This window comes from Branchiostoma lanceolatum, chromosome 12 (assembly GCF_035083965.1).
Source record: "Branchiostoma lanceolatum isolate klBraLanc5 chromosome 12, klBraLanc5.hap2, whole genome shotgun sequence".
Taxonomy (NCBI): domain Eukaryota; kingdom Metazoa; phylum Chordata; class Leptocardii; order Amphioxiformes; family Branchiostomatidae; genus Branchiostoma; species Branchiostoma lanceolatum.
The window spans coordinates 54694-80544 of NC_089733.1; the positions used below are offsets into that span (position 1 = coordinate 54694).

The 25851-nt window shown below is 39.8% G+C and overlaps 2 protein-coding genes across 3 annotated transcripts in view; one reads left to right on the forward strand and one right to left on the reverse strand.

The window, feature by feature from the left end:
- LOC136445860 (uncharacterized) overlaps positions 1-25851 on the reverse strand; it is an 83319-nt gene that overhangs the window by 43697 nt on the left and 13771 nt on the right. For both annotated transcript variants that reach the window (XM_066444057.1, XM_066444056.1), the window contains exons 18-29: positions 25578-25738; positions 24935-25052; positions 24255-24427; positions 23329-23488; positions 21957-22253; positions 21645-21776; positions 20939-21129; positions 20357-20555; positions 19794-19925; positions 18970-19122; positions 18125-18337; positions 17724-17817 (exon numbers count right to left, since the gene is read on the reverse strand). In XM_066444057.1, the coding sequence (XP_066300154.1) occupies positions 17724-17817; positions 18125-18337; positions 18970-19122; positions 19794-19925; positions 20357-20555; positions 20939-21129; positions 21645-21776; positions 21957-22253; positions 23329-23488; positions 24255-24427; positions 24935-25052; positions 25578-25738 (2023 nt within the window). The remainder of the gene's footprint in view (positions 1-17723; positions 17818-18124; positions 18338-18969; positions 19123-19793; positions 19926-20356; positions 20556-20938; positions 21130-21644; positions 21777-21956; positions 22254-23328; positions 23489-24254; positions 24428-24934; positions 25053-25577; positions 25739-25851) is intronic.
- LOC136446347 (uncharacterized) lies at positions 750-5514 on the forward strand. The gene is made up of 5 exons (XM_066444692.1): positions 750-850; positions 1346-1408; positions 1656-1803; positions 4841-4938; positions 5358-5514. The coding sequence occupies exons 1-5, from the start codon at positions 750-752 to the stop codon at positions 5425-5427; spliced, it is 480 nt and encodes a 159-aa protein (XP_066300789.1). The 3' UTR covers positions 5428-5514.

Below are 25851 nucleotides of genomic sequence, written 5' to 3' on the forward strand. Positions count from 1 at the left end.
GCTACAGAGAGTCAGACCGTTTGCACTTGGCGCCGAAAGTGGCACGCTGTTCTGCTGACGACATACCGAGCCAATCAGCAGCCTGTACCGGGTCTCAGGGGATAGTCACACAGTTGTCAACAGCTAGGGTTATACCAACATGCTGTAACGTTGCCATATCGCGCGATCTCATGTAGTATAAAAAGGTCCCATTCCAAATCACTTCTGAACAACGCTTGACATTGCTATGCTCTCTCAGCTTTTACAGTTTAATGGGAGGGTGTTTTGTCGTCTACAAAGATTATTTCCTTAAGAATAAATGAGTTAGAAAATGAATGGCCCCTAATCTCACCCTTACAATTTATGGTTTCGTCGTCCACCTCCCTGTAACTTAAACCAGACCTTTCTTCCCGGCCCGTTACAGAAACATTATCCCTTCTTCATCCAAAAGCAAAGCAAACGACAAATAAAAATGGTAAACATTCTGACATATCTAGTCTATTCGATAGTATTAAAGACAATTAATTTTTGGTAACCCCAACTTAATTAATACAACTATCAAGACAAGATTTTTGCGCTCAAGTATGTGATGATCACAGTAAAGGAATTTTACGTTTGCCTGTCGTGTTCCCGCCACGCCACTGATGGCTTGCACATTGGATAGAAGTTCCACACGACGGCTGGACGGGAGTTGGTATGCTCTGTGAAGTTTTTTGGTCAGCTGTATATTAACTTTTGGCGGTATAATTCTCAAAACCGGAAAGCGACAGATGGGGTCTTTTCTGGCTCGGCCTAGCCCGAGCCGTTCGTGTTCATCTAACGTGGCAGAAGGATGCGGCGGTGACGAGCCCGGGCGCGAGGCTGACATGAGGTGAGTTTCTTTCTTGGTGACAATCAGAAGTAAGGTGGTAATAGTTTTAAACGATTGGTCTTTTGTCACAAATTAGTAAAAGCATGTCAATTGTTAAAGAAGCAAATAATTCTGAAAGCGCCGAGATTAGCACCCTTTTGTTATGTCGTTCATTCTCGTGCTGGTCACACGATGATACAATAGACTCGTGCGATGTGCTCTGTAGATTGATTTATGACTCGTTTGACCTACATTCCATTATCCTCCCATGTGTAGTTTATAATTTGGGGTTTCCCAGTTTGGTGGTAAGTGATGTAGAGAGCCAGTCTAATCTTTTGTTTTGATATACATTGATACCGATGTAACTAAAAAAAATGATTTTGTTAATCATGAAAGTGAGATGAAAAACAAACATCATCATTGTTATTTATATTATAAACATTCTTCTACTTGCTTTAGCTAATGGTAGTTCAAGGAGTGGCAAGTTGTTACTAACAGAAAATTTTGATTCAATAGTCTTCAAGAACTGCAGTTGTTGGCCCGAACAGACACCAGCAGGAAGGATGAAGACTGTATCAGGTACATAGTTATACTAGTAGATACAGTACTTACACTTATTACAATACTTTCACATCAGATAAAATCATAATCTACTAGATAAAATAGTATATGCAAAGTCCTACAATTCTGTATGAGCCATAAGTTGCAGTATCAGCAGCTCAGTCAGCATTTCAATTTTTCCACTTTGTTCAATTTTGAGGGACTGCTTAGTGGATTATAATTCATGTACTGAGCACAAACTTATCCTTGAAATTCTTTTGTGAAGGACACATCAGGTGTTCATCAAAGACCTGGATGGGAGGACCAAGTGTGTGGATGTAGGAGAGGGCAGCACTGTTGAGGAGCTGATGTCCCACCTGCAGAAGGAGGAGATCCTGCCTCCTGGTGGATCATTGGTTGCTGAGTCCAAAAAGGTGTGTTGGTATAAACAGTGTTACTGTTTGTAGCATAAGAAGGACATTCATATTGTGGCGCCATATGACAGACATACACAACAGAGGATATTAGGAAATGTGTTTTTATAGCATGTCCCACATACCCTTAACTCTACTGCAACAAGGTTTTACACTCGGCACAAAAAAGTTTGGAAAATTAACTTTAGTCAATCATATCTCCGTTGTTTCTTCATCAAATTCAATTAATTATATATCATTAAAAGCTTGTGTGATTTTTTTCTTCCGATGATAGCAAACTTATTATGGTTGTAAATTAATGGACCGGGCACCAGACCTGCTTATACCAGCGGGTCACCTAAAAAAAGTGCCCAGGTTACCCTACTAAAGTCAAACGCTCAATTCTGGATTTTTTTCTTTTGCTGGTAGCACATAGCTGGTGTACAAGGGTAGTAAGAAACTTCGATAACAAAGTAAATCTTCATCAACAACAAAAATTGCGTCAAGGAGCCTCAGTTATGATGAAGGTGGCTTAATACTGAGTACTTAAGCCATGCATGCACTGTCACCATAGCCCGACACATCCTCCTCATGCTTGTCAGCAGTTTTGTTACGCAATCCCTGGCCAAGGAGTCGTCGTGCACAGGTCGTATGGTTCTGTTGATCATTCTTGCATTCACAGTTCACCCAAGTTCAGTGAATACAGAGTTGTTCAATTGTGTTGAGATCTGGGAAGCAGGAGGGCCATTCTATCCTCTGTATTCCTGCATCCTGGAGGTGGTCTGAAATGACTCTCATTCAGGACTTACATTATCATCTTGCACTCAGTCTTATATTGCAGAGGTAAGGATCTAAGAATTGTGACTGAATGGAAAATGGTGTCTATATCTTGACATCAAGGTTGCTTAGGTTATTAGCCTGGTTTTTACTCTGCCCCACGCCATGATGCTGACTCCAACAAACACTGTCGTCAGTTTACCTGTGCAACAGTCAGCATAATGTTCTCCTCGCTGTCCCAATACTTTCATTTACCGATCCAACAGTCGAAATTAATCTACTCTCATCTGTAGCTGTAAACATAACATTCCTCCACACACTAAATGTAATTAGTACCCACCCTCTTATCGTCCTGTCGGACAAAATTAAATAAAAAAGGTATGAAGAACTTCTCCATGTAGACCCCAAGAGTGGCATGATTGAATATGGCGGCCAGAAATCTTATATCTTGGAAACGAGCGGAGTAACTTATAAAAACTGGTAAATACTTAGAGTTTGCTGCTTGTTTTGCATTCATAATTGCATATTCAAAGTATCCAGAACGTCAAATAATGTCCCTACCCCGTATACACTGTATTTTAGACTCAGATGAGGTCGGGGGAGGTCGGATGAGGTCAGGTGAGGTGTTTAGGCATACCAGCAAAAATAAGGAAACTGATAGTAATGTACAGTAGAATCCGCTTAACTGCACACCCCATTTGCCAGGCTGTAGCCTGGGTGCCATCCTATTTCTACCGGGGCTCCTACACTCGCTTCCCTCAAAACATTTGAGGGAAGCGAGTGTAGGAGCCCCAGTAGAAATAGGATGGCACCCAGGCTAGCCAGGCTGAGCGTATTTGGTGCAATTATCCGGCTGTTGCAATTATGCGAAATTGCCCAGCTGGACCGGTAGTACACTGTATCATACAAGAGGTGAATAGTTTATAAACCTCAGTGTGCTGTACGCATTTAGATGTTAGAAAGCTTTCGTTATACAGGTACAGTGCAGTAACACCGTAGATTCCACCTCTTGTTAGGGCCACGTTTATGTATTAAAACAGCAAATTTCAAATTCTCAGGAAAGACATCTCAGGACACAGTGATTGAAATCAGTAAGCGCCAGAGAGGCCCCTGTCGTGTTTGGACAGATTAGACTGGGTACATCATGGTAGTGAATTACTGTACAATGTAAGTTGTACTACGTATCCAGTGGGTAGATATGGTCAGATGACTTAGATCAGTGACAGATCATTCTCCTTATAGCAGAGCCAAACCCGCGTAAACTTCCTTCGAGTGAATGTAAAAAGTTTCTAGGACGTGGATTCAGCTCTGCCATAAAATAATGCGACAAATGATCATGTCAGCACCTCACCGCCAAAAGCGACTGCTATGTCCGTCCAGGCGTCTGTAGCCCTTGCCGGGTCGCTGTGCAGTTTCCGACTAGATCTGAGAACTACGACTAGATGTACGTTAAGACGCCGGTCTTTTATTATTGCAGCAGTATGTGAATATTATTATTAAGCGCTGCCGCGAACCTAAAACCGCCAACAACACCCCATGTCATCCTTAACGCGAAATCAAATCCCCGCGAACTTAAATACATTCACAGTCATAAGACAGTGTACAGGTTAAGAGACCAATCTTTATTGAGTACAGCATGCTGTCTGCCAAATGGTGACGACTCGCCCCATGACCGGCCCCGGACCTCCCATGCAATCGCTATCAACGTGATTGTCAATGGAGACCACCATTTAAAAACAATTTTAACATATTGGCGGTATTGTGCCTCTACATAGGCACTTATCAGCTCATTTGTACCGCGTTTGCCAATTTTTAGCGCACCTTTTACTTGTCGAGGATTTTTGCAAAAAATTGGTGCAGTTATCCGGCATTAGTGACGATGCACCGTGCAGATATGCGGAGTCACTAACAATGCAGTGAATGGGAACCGGTTTGGGCTTTTGGGATTCGGTGCAGTTGAATGGAATGTGCGTTTATCTGAGGTGCAATTAAGTGGCTTCTATTGTAGTAGAATACCTAATCCCATGATATGATTTTTTTGCATATCAGTACAGCTATGCTGAAAAATGTATTCGAGCCCTTAGTGAGGTCCTCCAAAGTTGAAGATGGAGAAGAATAAAACTAAAGAATTGGTTGTTGGGTATACCATGTTCTATAAGTTTAGTCACTTGTGGAACTTCCTGACCTTAATTCTCTTTTTTTGATACAGGTATCTTGTTCAGATTAGCTGTTAATTAGAATCCTGTTTTAGAAATATATCAATGTCCTTTGTTTTCTACAGTTGAAGAAAAGCCAGCTGGTAGGACAGGTATCCTGCAATATTGAAGTAGCACTGGCCCTGAATGGAGGAGTTCCACCAAAGTCCACAAAACCTAAAAAGTAAGTGGAATTTGTGTATATTTTCATTGCTTATGGGGGAGGGGGCAAGAACAACTTGATACCATGCAGTCGGAATTAATTTTGCAGCAGAGTGACATACAGCCAAATCTTGTCAGGCAATGTCCGGGGTTACCTTTTTTCTCAGTCTCCTTTGTCATGAGAGTCGTGACCACCCGTGAAAAAAAAACACTTTTTCTCCATCCCTTAAGTCACATCGAGTTGATGATGTGCCAGACTCTCCTCCAAATTGAACAAAAGAACATTGAGACATAATATCAATATCTATTTATAAGATGGGTACTAAGTTATTTTGTATGATGCTTGCATACTTGCAGTTTCTTGCACACCTTCATATCAATCTTTGCTTCTTTTACCACTATCTAAAAGAGTCCTTATTTGTTTGAATGATTTCTCTATAGGCGAGACAGTCTGAAATCCTGGACAGGAAAATGGGTGCTAAGTTGGTTAGTAGCTGCATCTTGTTTTTAAACAACACAAAGAGTTGTTCATTCTTCTTAAACTCTGTAGTCCTGAATATTAATCATAAGTTCAATAGCAAAGTATGTAATGTATAGGCCATGTAAATCTAACTAATGATGATGATGATGAACTAAAATTAGATGTATCACATACAGTGTTGCCCTTAAAAAAATCAAGTATTAAACTTAAAAAGGTCATTTCTGACTTTTAGTTACTGTGGGCCATCACCAAGGCATTGAATAATCAATTATTATTATCCAATTGTGTAATTGCGTTGTCTTAGTAAATGGTGTGTCTAAACACCACAACCAACCACAACTGGCTGCAGCTGATATCCCCTTATGCCATTTACATTTGCAAATGAAAAAGCTGACAGAAGCTAAAATCAAGAAAACAGAAGGCTGGGGTGAAAACTTGCACCTGACCATGTTCACTCCCTGAAACTGTGTGCACCAAAGTACAAACTTTCCTCTGAGATTCTGTTTTCATGTTGATTTTCCAATGTAGCATTCTTTTCAAAAATCCATTAACCAAGAAATTACATTGGTGTGGCCTAAAGTACAAGCTTGAAGAGCACTGAAACCTGGTAGACACAAAGAGAACAACTTTTAAAACATTTTTTAAACAACCAGCCCTTCCGCTTCCCTTGGAGAGTATAGTTCAAATGGCAGAATTAGCACACATTGTGTGAGTGACCAATATTTTGTTGGGCAGACTGGCTATTGACCTAAGACCTTGAGTGGATATTAATTTGAAGAAAAGGTAAATATCTAAGACTTACGGCATATTTTTGTTCATAATTACGTAGACAATGTGTCCATAGTCACATAAGATCCTGTCCATGCACACTGTATGTGAAACCCGGTTGTGGTTAGTTGCAATGTTTAGGTACACCACTTAGTACTGGTCATACCCAGGTAGTGGCTTTGAACAGTAGCCTCTGGGTAAGAAATGATTGGTAGGATTGAACGCAATGGTTGAATGTATCTGCCATGCAATAATCATATAAAAAGCTGTTTTCAAACCTGGCCTTTGTTTATGTTTATTCAGGTTGAGTGACAATGTAAAGGAGGATAAAGCTTCTAAAGTGAATGCAGGGCACCTCAGAGGGCTAATAGAAGAATCTTTGCCTGGAAGCTGGAAGTTAAGTAAAGCGCAGTTGGGCAGGATTATTAAAGCTGTGTATCAAGGGAGAATACGCAATGGTCACACTGGGAAGACATATTATTACTATGGTATCAAGCTGATTGATAAGAAGGATACAGAGCTGATTGAGGTGGATGGCGTGGAAGATAAGAGTAAGAACTCACTTGCCACTTCTGCAGATAAGAGTAAGAACTCACATGCCACTTCTGGAGATAAGAAGGAAGAAGAGATCAAAGTTCTAACATCTGACCTTGAAAGAATGAAAGGAGAAAAAGGTATCTTGCAAGGTCAGGTGGATGAACAGTCAAGGGCTATAGCCAAGTTAGAATGTAGTAAGATCAAGTTAAAGGACCAAGTTCAAAAGGCAGTTGCGAAGGGGAAGGATGTAGAATTTGAGAATAAGAATTTGTATAATAAGATTGTGGCAGAGAAAGAAGAGAAGGACGAGCTATATGCTGCATTGGCGAGACATACTGGTGAGACATTCCTGACCAGGCCTGAAGACATTCCAACCACTTATAAACATACTAGAGCTGACTTGGTTAAGGCCATGAAGACAGCAGTGTCTGTTGGGTCTGGTTCGTATGGAATGGTCTCTAAAGTCTGTCTCCCTGTTGCTGGGGTTGCTGCAGCCAAATCTTTCGAGAATAATGGAACATTTGATAAGGAGAAGTCAATGAAATATTTGTTAAAAGAACTTAACATGTTGATAGCACTTCAGGGCACAAAGGGTGTACAGAAGCTTGTCGGGTGCGTAGTTGATGTCGCACCATACAATCTCTTTACAGTATTCGAGGGTGAAGATGGGAAGAGTACAACAATTGACTTCATCCTCAGGGAAAGGCCAATGTACTATGACAAGAAGCAATGGCGTTTGATAGTACTTGATCTATGCCGTGTGTTGTCTAGAGTCCACATGCGTGGCATTGTACATAATGATTTAAAGCCAAACAACATCATTGTTCTGTCTGGTGAGAATGTAAGACTTATAGACTTTGGACAGGCCTATCTTCTGTCCGATGTGAGAAAGTTTAAAAAACCATTGTCAAAGTCAGACTTCCCATGGATTGCTCCAGAAGTATGCAGTTGTGAGCAGGCACCCAGCATTGCAAGCGATATTTTTTCCATTGGCTATGTCATAAAGAAGATTCTGTCAAAGTGTAAGGAGGATGCAAAATGTGAAATACTGAAGGAGCTTTCAGAAGAGTGCAGGAAAGAACAGAGGAAAAGGCCCTGTTTAACCATCCTGAAAAAGACCTTGCGGCATGCAATAGAAACAGAGTAATGTTCATTAGTTAGGCCAAGGAGGTTTGATACTTAGGCCATGTTGATTTAATCATATGGATGACATCCATTTTTCGTATCCCCCCAAAAAAGGTTTTGACCACTGTGAAATATATTGTTAGGTATATTCTTTTGTGCATTTGTTTAACCTTCCTGACCACTTGGATGTCATAATGAATGCAATTTTTTGGGGCAAACATTCTTTTTTAAATTTGGGCCTTGCTCACATCAGTTTTGGGGTCCCAGAGGATGTATAAGTCACCAAAATTTTTTTGTTTTTTTAATTTGCAAGTTGTACAAGTATCTTCATATCTCAGAATGGCTTCAGATTGTTTACTAGCCACAACCTATTGCTCTTTAGATTGTCCATACTAAAACCATTATGATCAAAATTGATATTGGATTTGATATTTATGTCACTTAGAAGACTCAGGCTGTGTTAGTGTATGTTGTGTGTGTTCACATAGTACATCAATGCCGTAGGGGAGCAAACGTAAATCTTGGTTTTGCTCTTTTGACACTAAATTCTGATTGTGAATCCCTGATTAATATTCAGCAGTATTCCTATGACACTAAATCTATTGCATTCTCTTTATGTGTTGAAAAATGCCAGCCCATACCAAAGCTTTCCCCAAGTATTTTAGACTTGAAAATTGAGTATACTCTGTACTGTAGTATTGTTTATTTTCTTCATCTGATTCATTTATTTTTGTTTCCTTTGAGTCCGACATATTTCTTGCATCGGAATCAATACATTTTTGGTGCTCTCTGAACTGTTCATCTGGAGTATCATGTTTTTTCGAGTTGACTACTTTTAGGTCTATATATGTTATGGTCATAGTACATTGGAGTGTTTCCAAGGATGAAGTCAAATTCCTATCAGGTATTATTCTGTGTAACATTGTATTTGTGTCTACCGAAAGTTATTCACATACAAACTGAGCCAGAGAATAACTTTGTAGAATGGTCCATCTTACTTAATGGATGGTAAGATATAGTCAGACGGCAGTTTTCTTTCAAGACTTCAGTTTTCATTATGCTATTCAGTCTTATTTTTGAGAAAAGAATCTGACAAAGGAATGACATTGGTGTGGCATCAAGTACAGCAAATTAGCTTCTATTTACAAGCTGTTTTTCTGATTTATGGAGTATGTATCTGATGTGACATGTTCTCTGTATACTTCTGATGATTGACAGCTTTTCAAATGTTATTTTACTTTGATATTATTAGCCACAGTGCGAAGGAAAAATGTAAATAATAATATTTTATTTTAGCCTAAAGTGATTGATGCAAGGCAGTACTATTTGAAGTCTTATTATTAGACAAATGTATGTAATGTTAGATGTAGGTATTACATCCTTTCCAATAATTACTGCTGAGTGTTTGAAGGCTAATACACCATACGTTTAAAAGGAGTTATTCCCTCATTTTACAGAATTACAGACGTTTTATGCTTTTGTACTGAGACATGTACACATTTTTTGTCAGCTAACACTTTGTGATCACTGCAGCAGCAAAGCACAGTGGACTACTACTAACAAAATGTGAAGTCCTTCACAGAGCAGTATTCTCATGGCATGCACAATCAATATGCAAGTGCCAATATCTTAAAGACATGAAGGGATTTTGATGCAAAGTAACAAGTTGTTCTTAGCCAACTCTGTTGTATGTATTGTATTTGTCCTTGAGGGGTATCAGCAAGGAATATACCAGATCAATATTTTCATGGTGCACTCATGTGCTATTTATATGCAACTGTCAATCTTAAGGACTAAAAATACTTTTGATGCAAAGTAACAAGTTGTTCTTAGCCAACTCTGTTGTATTTATTGTATTTGTCCTTGAGTGGTGTGAGCAAGAAATATTACCAGTAATATGAATATTTTCGTGGTGCACTCATGTGCTATTTATATGCAACTGTCAATCTTAAGGACTGAAAATATTTTTGATGAAAAGTAACAAGTTGTTCTTAGCCAACTCTGTTGTATTTATTGCATTTGTCCTTGAGGGGTGTGAGCAAGAAATATACCAGTAACTGAGTAAGATCAATATTTTCATGGTGCATTCATGTGCAATTGATATGCAACTGTCAATGTTAAGGACTAAAAATAATTTTGATGCAAGGTAACAAGTTGTTTTTTTTAGCCAACTATTGTGTTTATTGTCTGTTTCTTTAAAGGGTGCCAAGAAGGAAGAAAGCAGAGAAGCGAAAGGTGTGCCCTGGTTGCCAGGCAAACTACAGTAGTCAAGCCTTTCGAAATCATCGGTCACGTTTCTATGATGAGGATTCTAAGTCATATACTTGTGTAAAAGAGGATAACCATGTAAGCCATTGTTCTGAGACTGAGTTCAGTACTAGTGCTTCTGTATCTGAGCCTGAACATGATATGCCCAATTCTGTTACTGACTCTGAACCTGCAGATGATGGTAGGAAATTGAAGAACACAAAAAATCATGCAGAGGAGGATATATCATCATTTTATGATGTGAATGAATCATTCCAGGATCAGTCAGACTCTGAAGATGAGGAAATTTGGTTGGAGAATAGTGGTATTGCTGTAGATGTTAACATTGATGAAGAGTTTGAAAACAGCTATTCAAATGATGAACACAGGCAAACGTCAGGATTGATTACAAGCCTACTGCATTGGTTGTGCTGGTTTATTCTACTGTGGCAGGCAAAACATTTCATTTCAGACACTGCAATTAATCAGTTATTTCACTTCATTGGCCAGTGGTTTGATATTGCATCAAAACATTCCCCTTTCATCGCCGCACTGTCACCTATTTTCCCAGGATCGATATATCTGGCTTGGAAACATTTGAACTATAGAACTGACAAATTTATGAAGTATGTTGTATGTACCAAATGCTGTAATCTATATGATTACAGTGACTGCAAGTATGTTTTAAACGGGAGGGAAGAAAGCAAAAGATGTTCTTTTGTTAAGTACATCAACCACCCTCAGCGCCAACATAGGAGACCTTGTGGACAGAAGCTTTTAAAAAGCATCAAACTCCCAAGTGGAAAGACTAAACTAGTTCCATTTAAGATTTATTGCTACAAATCACTTAAAGAGTCAATCTCAGCCCTAGTAAGACGAAGTGGGTTTGAGGAATCATGCGAACTTTGGAGGAAAAGGTCTCAAAATAGTGACAAGATGAGTGATATCTACGATGGTAAAATCTGGAAGGAATTCAATGATCCACAAAAGCATGACTTCTTCACAAAAGAAGGCAATTATGGCTTGGTCCTCAACGTCGACTGGTTTCAACCATTTAAACATGTGAAGTACTCAGTTGGTGTAATATATCTTGCTGTTGCTAATCTGCCACGGGAGGAACGTTTCAAAAGAAACAATATCATAATAGTTGGCATTATTCCAGACATGAAAGTAGAACCTCCAACAAAGACATTTATTGAGCCACTTGTGGAAGAGTTGAAGAAAGCTTGGACAGATGGTTTCAAGATAAAGAGCTTTCTGTCTGGAAAACATGAAAAAACCTTTCGCCTTGCATTGATTTGTGTTGGATGTGACATTCCTGCCACAAGAAAGTTATGTGGATTTTTAGGCCATACAGCTACACAAGGCTGTTCTAGGTGTAAAAAGTCATTCCCAGGTGGAATCGGAGAAAAATTCTTTGGTGGTTTTGACATTGCGAATTGGATTCCACGAACACATGAAGACCATCTAGCCTCTGTAAATTCTATTCTGAAAAGCAAAACACAAACGGAACAGCAAGAGCTGGAAAGAACCTCTGGTGCACGATTCTCCCCTTTAATCAATCTTCCTTACTTTGACATCATTCGCATGAGTACTGTTGATCCCATGCATAATCTGTTCCTTGGAACAGCTAAACGAGTGATTGAAGTTTGGAAGGATTTAGGTATATTGACAGACAAAATGCTCCATGCAATTCAGGAAAAAGTTGATAATGTTGAGGCACCAAGTGACATTGGTAAGATTCCTAGAAAGATTGCATCGTGTTTTGGAGGATTTACTGCAGACCAGTTAAAGAACTGGACTATCATTTTTTCCGTATTTGCACTAAAGGATGTTATCAAGGATGAGGATCTTGAGTGTTGGCGTAAATTTGTACTTGCATGTAGGCTTATCAGCTCTCGGGTTGTCACTAAAAGAAGTATTGAACTAGCCTGTAAGTTATTGGTTGAGTTCTGTAAGAAATTTGAAAGTCTGTATGGAGCTGATCGTGTGACACCAAACATGCATTTGCATGCACATCTTAAGGATTGTATGGAGGATTTTGGTCCTGTCTACTCCTTTTGGCTCTTTAGCTTTGAAAGACTCAATGGCATATTAGGTGACCAACCCAACAATAACCGAGAGGTGGAATTACAGATAATGAGAAAATTTGACAAGGAAAGACATCTTCTTGATGTCGGTGAACCAACACATTTTAGTGAATCTTTTTCTCAATTAACTTCTTCCATGGTAGATATTCTAAAAGAAGACAACCGAGGAACCAATGATGGTGTAGGAGTTGGACCTTGGGGAGAATTATCATCTTATAAAACTCCTCTGGAAAATAAACCTTGGTCAATCAATGAAAAGTTAAACGTTCAATTTGAGAAAGGCGTTGCTTCAGTACTCATAGATGATGACTTTGGTAATGTTGTAGACATGTATAAGACCATCTATCCCTCCCTGCCTTCAAATACATTCATACCTAGGTCGTATCTAAAACTGAAAACAATAAGAGTAACTGGTTCTGTCATTGGTTCGTACATTTCACGTTCATCCAGATCGTCTTACATACTAGCCAACTGGGCTGGCAATGATGGCCACATACAAGACTACAGTGAAATGTACCGTATCCCCAGGCCTGGAAGGATTTCATATTTTCTCAAACATATCATTACATCAGAGCATGGGGCACAAGTTCACCTGCTTGCAAAGGTAGAATGGTACTCAAAGGTAGCTGACTCTGTGCGGACCCACTGTGGCCAGCCTGTAGAGGCATGGCATCCCACTGTGTTTGATGCAGAAGGTCCCGCATCTTTCTTACCAGTTCAGAGGTTAAAGTGCAAGTTTGTTAAAGCTCCTGGTAAAGTCCATGATAGAGAAGTCATGTTTGTCTGTCCCCGGGACAGGTACTTCAGTTACTAAATTGATCTAAGATCAACTTACACTATGTGATGATTAGTAAGTTAGCTATTTTAAGAAAATCGGATAAATGGTGGAAAAAAGGTATGCAATATCAAATTTAATATTTAAGTATTACTACCTGCAACCGATGTAATGTGTATTATACCAGTTCTTAGCCATTAAGAAGTCGGAATGTTTAATGAATCATGTCTGAGGTTTCTTTTTTACTATAATATATAGGTACTATAATTGTCTACAGACCATTATCTGTTAGGTGAATTGACTGAATGATATGTGCCAGCAGTCGATAGATACCCTTTGCTGGCAATCAGAAATGTATGCTGTACAATGTAGGCTTGTATTGGGATATTTCCATCCCTAAAGTTTGTACATTCTGTCAGATCAAATAATTGTCCTACTTTGCAATGTCAATTTGTATCATGATATTTCCACGTTTGTTTTTTACGTTGGTTTATTTGGTTGCCGTATTTTGCAAGGTAGGGTTGTGATATCCTATTTCAAGCTTTGTTCGTTCAGTCAGATGATCTAATTGTCATGTTTTACAAAGTCTTGTTTATGATCAAGTCAGTTTAAAAGTAAAAGCCCTTTCTTGGATCTTGGAGCATCCTAAACTGGATCTATGTTACCTCTGACTTTGTAATAGGAATATCATGTGTCAAGTGTTGCTAAAATGACAACAAAACACACAAAGTGTAAAAAGATTTGCTTTTAATCGATTAAATTTGTTTAGCCCACCGTCAAATCGCTCGTCTGTCAAGGGTCCATTGAGATAGGGGCTTAAGAAACCATTACATGTCATGAGATATTCTTTAGTATTAGTTAACGTTAGTTAAACATGATGTATAAAACTTCAAAATGCTCCTTTCACTTGCATTCCTCCAAATGTATCTCTTCGATAGTATATATACCTTAAATGGCTTTTGATAGTACTGTACATTGTGAAATGTAGTGTGTGTACATATCTTGAATAAAGTTTTTGCCATTACAAAAGAGCGCATTTTGTCTCAGATGTTTTTCAATATTTGTACCGAAATATCACAACAAGCATCTTGGTGTCAGTGTTTTGAGAGCTTTACGGCAAGTAGGTTATCATGATGGTGAAGGGAGGGGAAAATCATCAGTTATGAATACAACTATCTGGGGCTAATGATGGTCTCTATCATTCTGCACTGACAAACACTCCCTTTCGGAAACTTCATAAGAGAATGGTTACCTAGACACCTATACTTAACATGTATAATGTTTTGTGCAAAATTCTTAATATGTTGACGCATTGTTAACATGTCATCTATGGATTCAAAATGTGCCAGTAAGATAAAGTTAGCAAAACTATGCAAAGAAAACAGTAACATTGCAAGGAACTCGCGATGACACAAGTAAAAGAATTGAATGGGTCAAACCCATCTCGGACATGTTGAAAGGGATTGTTTTCATCTCTACTGTGGACCCCGGCCAACGGTTTTCTGAATAATGCCGCCCACTTAGTGCGCATGCGTACTCAAGTAGACGAATCAGAGGGCAGTATTGTAATGACCTATAGGATGTTGACCTCCAGGTCAGAAGCTGACCTATTTTTTTAAGAAGCCAGAACTTATCTGTACTATGATAGTCAAACTGTGAAGATGAGGACCTTCCTCCTGGGTTCGATTCACGTTTTCCTCACATGCAGCAACTGTTTCCATCTTGGCCCCTCTTTGCTTGTTTGTCTTGTAGATTTATGAGTTATTGTACTTGTGATCAGAAACTTTTAACTTTGTTATAACTAACATATCATAACATTGTGTATAACGTTACTACATGGATTTGGGGACATTCTTTATATTTGATTATTCTTTGTAGATATAAAGTTCATCAATTAGGGTCTAAATAAGAATATTCAAATGAAATAAGGGAAAACCATTTGCCTACAAATCTATAAACAGACGTGTATTAACAAACAATTCAAAGTCGTAACTCATGAGCACAGTGTTACCTTAATGTGGTGGTAATGTTTGGGGTGGCTGTTTTGAGTTTGAGTTTATTAGGATCCACATTTAGCTTAACAGCTACTCTTCCTGTGGTCCAAACTGACTGGACAAAACAACATGACACAAATGAACACCACAGAATTTACATATGTACATAAATGATAAAAGAAGCATAAGGCTGTGTATATACAATTATACAAAGTCAACAATATATCAAACTACTTTACACTTTCAAACCATTCCAGGTGCTGGACATTCTATACAAGAAGCGCTTTTTCTGAGCATTTGTTCTGGGCTTCGGCAAGAGGATGGCCGTGGTTTGTGATTTAGATGACCGTGTTTGATAACCATGTGACTGCATTGTGATCTGTTTATACAGAGAAACTGGCTGTTTGTTGTCCATGATTTTACGAAAAGTCATCATGCTTTTCTGTTGGAGGCTGTCTTTCACGGACAACCACCCTAGCATCTGCATCAGAGCGTCCCTGCTTGTGAACCTATCAGTTCCAAGGGCGATCCTGGCCGCTCTGTTCTGTATGACCTGTAGTCGTTTTATGTGCTTTACAGACGTACTTGCCCACACCGAGCTGCAGTAGTCTAGATGTGTAAGCACGAGAGCTTGAATCAATGCTATTCTCACACTACGCGGAAGTGACTTCCTCACCTGCTCACTTGCGCCATGCTCCTGTTACACTTCTTAACTACATAGTCTACGTGGTCATCAAATGTGAGATTCTGGTCTACATGTACTCCCAGTAGCTGTATACACTGTTGGTATACTTGGATAGCTTCTTATCTAAGGGTGAAGGGGTGTTACATGCCCGTAGCCAGGATTTTGAGGGGGGGGGGGGGGTTCTTTTTAGTATATGAGGGACCAGCGAGCGCCGCAGGCAGGAGTTTCCCAGGGGGGTCCCCCCCCCCGGAAAATTTTAGAAATTGAACCTTCTGATATGGCATTTCCCGTGTTTTTGAGAGGATTTCAAAGAAAGAAATCAGAGACAAAGTTAGCAGTTCCTCTAGGATTCCAGCTCCGCTGGTGATACAAATAAGTCCACTTTGAAAAAAAAACATTGGACGTGGACCCTCGAGCGTTTCAATTGAACCTTCTGAAAGGGCATATTTCCTGTGTTTTTAAAAGAAGTTCAGAAGAAAAATCAGAGACAACGTTTTTTGTCGGATTCTAGCCTCTGTGAAGAGTTGAAAAGTGGACATTCAAACCTGTGAAAGTGAACCTTCAAGCCTGTTGCGGGGGGGGGGGGGGGAAGGGGGTTCTTCCGAACCCCCCATCCCCACCTGGCTACAGTTATATGCACTCCAAGGCCCCTGCCCTGAGATAGCGGTTATCTAAGAGTGCCCTGAGATAGCGGTTATCTAAGGGTGCCCTGAGATAGCGGTTATCTAAGGGTGCCCTGAGATAGCGGTTATCTAAGGGTGCCCTGAGATAGCGGTTATCTAAGGGTGCCCTGAGATAGCGGTTATCTAAGGGTGCCCTGAGATAGCGGTTATCTAAGGGTGCCCTGAGATAGCGGTTATCTAAGGGTGCCCTGAGATAGCGGTTATCTAAGGGTGCCCTGAGATAGCGGTTATCTAAGGGTGCCCTGAGATAGCGGTTATCTAAGGGTGCCCTGAGATAGCGGTTATCTAAGGGTGCCCTGAGATAGCGGTTATCTAAGGGTGCCCTGAGATAGCGGTTATCTAAGGGTGCCCTGAGATAGCGGTTATCTAAGGGTGCCCTGAGATAGCGGTTATCTAAGGGTGCCCTGAGATAGCGGTTATCTAAGGGTGCCCTGAGATAGCGGTTATCTAAGGGTGCCCTGAGATAGCGGTTATCTAAGGGTGCCCTGAGATAGCGGTTATCTAAGGGTGCCCTGAGTGTTATCTAAGGGTGCCCTGAGATAGCGGTTATCTAAGGGTGCCCTGAGATAGCGGTTATCTAAGGGTGCCCTGAGATAGCGGTTATCTAAGGGTGCCCTGAGATAGCAGTTATCTAAGGGTGCCCTGAGAAAGCGGTTATCTAAAGGTGCCCTGAGATAGCGGTTATCTAAGGGTGCCCTGAGATAGCGGTTATCTAAGGGTGCCCTGAGATAGCAGTTATCTAAGGGTGCCCTGAGAAAGCGGTTATCTAAAGGTGCCCCGAGATAGCGGTTATCTAAGGGTGCCCTGAGATAGCGGTTATCTAAGGGTGCCCTGAGATAGCGGTTATCTAAGGGGGGTGTTATATGCACTCCAGGTCCACACCCCCACCCTGGTATCTATACTGGCAGGGATGTTGCACTGTGAGTACCCCCGGACTTGACGAAGCATTAGACCTGCCATTGATAGTCATATGTAGGCTATTTGTGTCTATTATGAAAGAGAACACATTTATGTAACTATTGTGATAATGGTCTACTACTGGTACAGATATATTTGAGATACAGTTTTGAGGGTTTTACACTCATTTAACAGGGATTTACCGGTATTTACTTGGTAAATATATGGTATAGGTCGGTAAATAACATACACCATATTTACCAACTATTTACTCCTTCCAAGTAAATTCGGTAAATCCCACTTTTCGTGCAGTGGAAGGTCATGCCTGAGGGAGGAGGACCTCTAACGTTACGAAAAGAAGATGAAAAAGAGCGAAAATCGTTTTAAATCCAGGATTTACCGTGCAAGGAAATATCAGATCTATGAAAAAAAGAACAAGGTATGTTATCAATGCCAAAGAAAGTTGCTCACAGCCTGCAAACTAAGCTGTTGAACTAATTATCAGGCAAAGAAGCATCTCTGTACCTGATAATGGGTGATTCTGTGTCTGTGAAGGGTTCCCAGGCTGCTGACACACTGGTGAGGGAACGCTGACACATCGCATCTAGGATCTCACACTCTATAAATAAAGTAAATGATCAAAAACTAGCAGTAATGTTGCACTCGTCATTTTCTTTTAAATCAGTTAACTCTCCATGTCGTACTTTGATTGAGGAGTTTTATTTTGTCAAATGTTTTGTCACCTGCTACAGCATCATACGAAATAATAGATATCTTCTTAAAGAAAGTTCGCCGTGATTTGTGAACTTGTTCAGCAGAACGTGAATACTGAATGCTGTGAATTCACTCTTTGTCTAAAGATCCATGGAATAATCTGAGGTTTAACTACATGTCAATTAACTCTGTGAGTTTTAAGTCCATCTTACCAGTAGCAGAGTTACACTGTGACGTGATAGGGAGTCCAAGGCCATCTATGCTGAAATTGAAGGTGTTCACATCCGACACTTCAACAACGAGTCCCGCCAGCGGTGGCGTGTCGTCAATGATGATGGCATCAGAGTAAGCGTAGGTAGTCTTCCTGAGACTGTTGGTGGCTTTTATTGAGACGTAGTAAGCCTTGTCATATTGAAGAACAAGTCCTGGATATACAAAATAATTAATGCCATTGGTTTGAGTTCAGAAATGATATGATAAACACACCTTAGAAGAACGTTATAAGCTGTACATAATGTGTATCATTAGTGTTGTAATTTATTTATACTTAGAGGCCGGCCAAGGAATAAAGTCTGCGGAAATTTTGTAAAGAGAAAAGTAAAAGAGATTTTCTTGTCAGTATTTTGAAAATCAGTTATCAACCCTCAACATTTTATCAGACAACCTCTATGGAAATGGTAACGCCACCTTGACAACAATTTGAATTGACTGTTATAATAATCGGAGTTTAAATCAAATACAGGTCTGCACTGTAAGATCAACAATAATAAGGGTTGTCAATGAATTGATACAAACAGTTGCGTGGGATAGATGTTTAGCACAAGTATTTAATTTTCCCACCCCTCTGTTATAATGATGCCCTCTCGCCTGAACTTTGGTTAAGAATCTCCAAGAACCAAAGTAATGATTTGCTTTGGCGTAAGCAAGTAGCAATACTGCGAAAAGAAGTGGAATCATACATGCAGAGTATTATAAGTCTGACTATTATCAATGCCAGCGTCCATCTATCAAACAAGAAGACGGAAGGGTCATGCAACTGTAGGAATTCAACCCTCACCTGTAGCCCTGAACTTGGTTCTATACCGGTCTAGTGTAACTGTCTGAAAGATGTCGTCCAAATTCTGCCGGGTGCCAACCATGAAGTCATAGCTGACAATGTTGCTCTCATCCTCCAAAAACAGGCCCCAATTGCACTCAATCTCTGAGACGACTACATGTAAATAGATGTGTAAAGTTGCCATAATCATGTACAAATCAATGAAATACACACAACTACATGTACATAGATGTTAGTAAATGACACCTTATCAGTTATTAACAATGTTATCTCCCCCTCTCTCTCTCTGTCTCTCTCTCACTATATACAAACAGTTGGGGAAAACTTACAAAAGAAAACTTTTCTGATAATGTGAAAATTTTAATAAATAATATGCAAGCTCCTGTCCCATCATCATGGAAGTCATATAAATGTGTTTGTACCCCTATGTTTCTGTGCCAAGACAGTGGTTGCATTGAATTTAATGGCCATTTTGATAAATATTTCAGTTAATTGACTGTTAAAGACTTGATATGGACATTTCATTTTGATGGTAGGTCGTCGAAAGCTTTAAAATTATATTTAGAGTATAACGATGTTTTGGGTTATACAATATAATCATAATTATGTGAATAGTGGATTACCTCAAGATCACACTTCAACAGAGTATGATGACAGTCTGTATTGACTGCATATCTAGAACGTTTTTTGTGGCGCCGAATATCTGAATGTGTTTACTTTGTTCTGTATGATCATTATTACTATCACAAAAAAACATAAATCAGCTAAACCTTTATTTAACTACACAACTCACTTGGTACATAACGTGATTAAACATGTCTTACCAGAAATGTACTTGGGACAGACTACTGTTCCCACGTGCGGGGGTGTCTGGTCAATAATGACTCCTCCGGAGTAGACGGAGCCCCAAAGACCAGCTCCATTCAAAATTTCAATAGACAGGATGTTGGGAACTCCTGGAATTTGACAACAAGAGGTACTAGGTATATTCAGAACAATACAGTATCTACCTTCATCATCAAAAGAAAAAGTTAAATTGCAGCATTTATTATTCTAGTGCCAGTGAAATTCAATTTCCTCTATCGTTCACACAAAATTCAGTCTTTCCTAAAATATCTAATACGTAATCTGTACATAAGTTGTCGATTGTGTTCACTTTGGTAAGATAAAAAAAGCTGTGGGTTCTGACGTCACATATTAGTTAATATGACGCCACGGCCATTGCTTATATGTCCCAACAAAGAGCACAGAGTAGACAACTGATTTAGAGATTACACGGATGTTTTCTGAAAATTTCAATGGGCACAAAAGGTGTGAGTCCAGTCCTGAAATCAGGATTAAACATTGTGTACAAGTATACGGGGATGTGTTTGCACATTAACCTTACCTTCAGCAAGCGGCCTGATCTTCATGTTGCTCACAGCAGTTGCACTGAAGTAGGCTGCCTGCTGAATATCCTTACCAAATGGGAAGGTACCAAACATAATATTCCCTCCTACACCAGGACTTTCCCCGTCTGTAAACTCCCATGCAGCACTGAGAGTGTCTTTGGTGTACTGGTAACGTGTCTCCCCTGGCAGAAGTTGCTAATTAGAAATTAAAAGTAGTATGTTTGGTCTAGGTTTCTGCCTAGATATACAAAATTCTGGAGTTCACGTTTTGAGGATTGCCTGGCACGTTAAAGAACTCACCGTACATCACAGCACTGGTACACACAAGGTTATGCAAAAACAAAACACATTTCAATGTGTAATATGTATTAGGACTGACCAAAGGCAACTTACAAACATAAAGCAACGTTTAGCCAGTAACTATTATCTTGACCAACTGCGCCATTGTTACAGTGTATGTACATGCAGGTACCAAATCAAACCGACACTGCATAGAAATGTCCTCGATGTTGCCGCTGTGTAAAGTACCTAATAGTATACTGAACAAAATGCAGAACACAGGTAGTTACACAACATACCGTGTTATCACCGTCCTCCTCAAAACCAAATGAGGTGATGTCAATCATAGGTGGGGTACAGTCCACAGTGATGCCATTTGACACAGACTCCAGTATGTTCCCATAGCCAGTGAGAGCACGGATGATGATATAGTAGGTCTGTCCACAGCTGAGGGTTAGTACAGCCTTAGCCATGCCACTCTCACCTAGGCCTGGGACAAAATAAGGTGGATTTAATTTGACATTGTAGCAATGTAGACTAGATGGAGTCAAACTAGTCACATCGTCCTTTCGAATCGGTACGTAGAGCCATCAACCGCATGGGGGGGGGGGGAGATGGTTGAAACATCTGCAGGTAAAAGAACCGAACGCTCTTATCAAATAGGGTAAGCAGGGGGTCCCGTTTGCTTGGCCCGAAACGTGAGCGATGGCAACGATGCATTTCACAAATAGTCCAGAGATTAAACTCAAGGTTCCTACATGCGTATGTGGCTCACATTTAATTATTTTCAATTAAAACTTTTATTTCACTGAAAATTATATATTTTCAATTGATTAAATGCCTACCATGTTGAAATAAGATGAATTCTTTGAAGCCATTATTCTTTGGTGCCTGTTATGGCAATTACTTAAAATCAATCTTTACTAGAGTTAAAAACAGAGGATTCAGTATCTATAACATATTTACGACTTCAAAATGTTAGTTCTGAGACGTTTTTGTGCTAACCTCCACCCTTGATTTCGTCCTCGGCAGTAAGAACAATTCCTGCTGATACAAAGGACTGAACATCGTATGAACCACTGGACGTCCCTACAGCCCACAGATAGTGGGCTATGCCATGGAGCTGACTCTGAAAACCTATAGGTGAAAAATAGATTAGCCTCTTTTCAAGCGAGTAACATTCACTCAATGAAATATCTTTCTTCATTCCTTTAGTCACTGACTCACTGACTCACTGACTCACTGACTCACTCACTCACTCACTCACTCACTCACTCACTCATTCATTCATTGTATCAGTGAAGACCAGAATCTCACCAGAAAAGTGTGCAGTGATGGCAGCGGTGTCCATCTGGTAATCTGCATCAGAAGTTGGATCTGTTCCATCCGTGACATAACCAGTCTTGTCTCTGTCTACTACACGGATGGGGGAAGAAGTGACTGCCTGGGAGAAGCTCCCTGCACCGTTTCTGGCCTTCACTGACAGGTAGTACACAGGACTACATGTGTTGAAACTATCACAGGTTTCCTCATCAGTCAGAAGTAGGGTCAGGGGGTGGATGTACCCTGATTGCTCCATGCCAAGATTGGTGTTCTCAAGTATTTCACTGCCACCTAGGAATATATATTCCAAACAGAAGGTCACAGATTCTGCTATTCCTTGCCTTGACAAACTCATACATGGTACTTGCAATACACTATACATGTGCAGTGCTCTCATATGTTGTATTGACGTTTGCAATATATCAAGCTGGCGACGTAACGTTTGATTATCATATAGATTTAAACTTTTGATATTATAATAACTTATGAACATGACAAAGTTAAAGGACCACATTGTAAATTACTCGCGGGGATATAATTTCATTGAGGTAGAGGAAATGAGGGGTTCACACAACCGTAGTAACACAATCCGACGCAAAGCAAAATTCATGTTGGTCAGACTTTGCCGTGGAGACATCACAACAAAAATCAATATTTCGATATTTACAGTATTGTAATGAGAGTAGATATACTTTGCACCCTGATATTCATGTATGAAGATGTTTTTTTATAATATTGTGGAAACCCTGTTTGCTAATCATAGTATTTTTTTATAATAGTTTGATCGATTTTGACACCAGAAACATGATCTTAACTCAAAAGCTACATCTTCCTACTTTGGATGGCTCTTGTAACTTCACCTACTGTCCAATACGGGCGGCAGCTTTCCGACCTTCTTCACATGTGATGGCGCCATCTCGGATGAACCAACAATTGTCCGACACATATCATGGAGAAACATGAAAAGCAGGGTTTTCCCCCACCTTAACTTTTTTTAAAGTTTGTTTACAAACCTCTCCTGACCTGCTTGCATTACCTCACCTGATTCCAACCTTTATGTGTCTGTTAAGATGATAGGACACCTATGATTTTGGTTGGTTGTATCTAAATAAGTAAACTATACTCATGGAGAGATCAGTTTCACGCAGTACTCAAAGTTTCTAAATGTAACCGTATTTATAACATGAAAGAACAAAGAGCTATGAGAAACTGCCAAATTGTCAGGTGGACTTCATACCCACCCGAGGGGGTGCGAAAGAAACGCTTTATTCATCGTGAATGACGGTAGAACTAAGACGAAAAATCCACTTCAACATGATCCTTAAATAAAAGAATAGATTAAAACTAGGGAATCCTTAAGACTCACCAGGGCTCGTGCCGACAGAGACCCAGTAGTCCTGTATCCCACTCTCCCCATCCACAGCTAACCAGGAGGCCTGGATACCCTCAGGGTCAGCCTGCCACACATAACCATCTATCTTCTCCTCTGCACTTCCATCTAGAACTCCCACAAGTACATACAGCATCTAAAAAGAAAACGATATTGGTGTGTACGTGTAGTGTCGCTAGTTGACTGAATATAGACTGTTACACTTAAAACGTAAATACAAATTTATATTGGAAGTCCCAAGGGCAGAATCACCATTAAAGCCCCCTCTCACTGGACCTACGGCACGCTGGCGGCGTCGCTGCGTCCTAAACTGGATTTGTGTTACCATGGACTTTATAATAGGAAAACATTAAAAACGTAGAAGTATGCCAAAAAAGACAACAAAACACACAAAGCTTAAAAATATTCGTTTTTTGTCGATGAAATTCGTTGAGTGCTTTGTTAATTTGATCGGCCGCAGCGACGCCACCAGCGTGCCGCGGGACCAGTGAGAGGGGGCTTTAGGGACGTTCAAACATTTCCTCACTGCACAGGCTTTCTTTGATAATAGAAAATTACACAATTTAGAACACTGACGGGTGTTCTAAACGGTCAAATATAATGTAGCATGCTTGATCCATGTCAATAAGTAACCTTTGCTTTAAAAGTAGATATTTCTGCAAACAAATTTTTGGCTAATTGTTTACGCATACCTGAGCCTTGTCTTTTTTTCAGATACCCTGTAGTTTCCAATTGAATACGCATTTTTAAAGCTTTTTATGTTCTATTCCAGTATTGGTCATGTCGACTTCCTGCCGATTAAAAAATGGCTGGGCAGGGGTGGACATTTAACGGGTGCGTATATGCGATTTGAGACTATAGGATATAGGATGAACAAAATATAAGTATTTGTAAATAGGTACAGTTGGTGCTGAGGGGTCTACAGTGATTCCATCTGTATCATAGGGTGCGGACAGCTTTGCTCTGTTGGCAGCTGCCACCCTGGTGTGGTACTGAGCTCCTGCTGTCAGGATCAAGTTTTCCTGGGTGTGATGGGACAGGCCAGGTGGGTACAGAAGCTTCCAGGTCTCATCAACTGCCATTTAAAAAGACCCAAAATATTGTCATGTACGTGGACACTTGGGGTCTCTAGTAATGACTACTGATGTATCAGTCTATGCATGTGACAGATAAGTGTTTTCTGTGCAGGAAAATGAAGATGCATTATATATTGTTTGTAATGATGCCCTATTTTTCTGACTTGAGCGTATCAAAAGTTGCACGAAATCAATTTTTGTTTGTAAAAAAATTGACTCTGCACTTAGAAATACAAAGGCTTACGTATTCATGTAAAACACAGTTTCGAATATGATTATTAACTGGATATCATGACATATATATAAAAGTAGTGGGGTCTTTATTTATGACGGATGCAGAATTCCTTAACATTGGCTTCATTTATGCAAAAAAATACACGACTGTGTTCTTCATAATGATATAGGGTAAGACTTCGTGTGATAAAAACGCAATTTCTGTTAATTCCATTTTCATCAACAAGTATAACACAGTCATGACAACTGCTGTCATCGCACTCTGCACTTGCCTGGATAGATCTGCTGCTTGGTGCCATGCATGGTCTCGATGATGGCTATCTTGTAGTGATCAATGCCGGACTCTTGGTCTTCAAACTCCCAGCTCGAGGAAATGGAATTTTCATTTGTCTGGATCATGAAACATTTAAAGAAAATTTGTACATGAAAATCTATATATATACATATTTTTTTAATTACAGACAACATTAGAAATTGTTGGACGATATTAATATTGTAAAAAATGCATATGCAACGGAGGTCAAATAATAATTTCAACATGGGCATTCTTGTATGTGGCTCACTTGTGATCATAATAGATGGTTGTTATTCTTCACACTTAAAGAGCAAACCTGCTCTTTTCTTTTTGAAATGCCTTAACGCCAGGAAAAGTTGTGGTCCAGATAATATTTCCCCGAAAATCGTCAAAACGTTTGCTGTTGAATTAAGTGATATTCTTGCCCATATCTTCAACTGCTCATTGGAGGAGGGACGTGTTCCAAAACAATGGTCAATTCCTGTATAAACCATTTATATATACATAACTTGTGTAATTAACAAAAATCTTACCAGTATTTCCAATATTACTACATGTATGTGAATGACAGCGGTCTATAAATTAAGCAGTGGAAGTGGAGGAGGCAAGCATACAGTTACCTGGTAGTCAGAATCTTCAATGGTGTTGTTCTCGTTAGCTTGTGTGTCTACGAGATACTGTAGGTCAGGAGCTGTCAGGTCAACTATTACACCATTTGACCTTCCTTCTGTAGTGTCTGTGGCACCGTTCCTGGCCGTTATTGCGGTGTAAATTCTGTCTCCTGAAATACAGTGTGCGTAACATTTCGACAGATCCCTAAAAAGATAAGAGAATGTCATTGCCCTCTATTAACTTTTGCAGACTGAGGTTAATATGTCAATGGTATTGAACGAC

Bases quoted from the DNA above. Each gene is read 5' to 3' on its own strand.
- LOC136446347 (XM_066444692.1), top strand. From the start codon at position 750: ATGGGGTCTTTTCTGGCTCGGCCTAGCCCGAGCCGTTCGTGTTCATCT. The intron at 851-1,345 runs GTGAGTTTCTTT...TTGATTCAATAG, and splicing joins GGGCGCGAGGCTGACATGAG to TCTTCAAGAACTGCAGTTGT. The intron at 1,409-1,655 runs GTACATAGTTAT...TCTTTTGTGAAG, and splicing joins AAGGATGAAGACTGTATCAG to GACACATCAGGTGTTCATCA.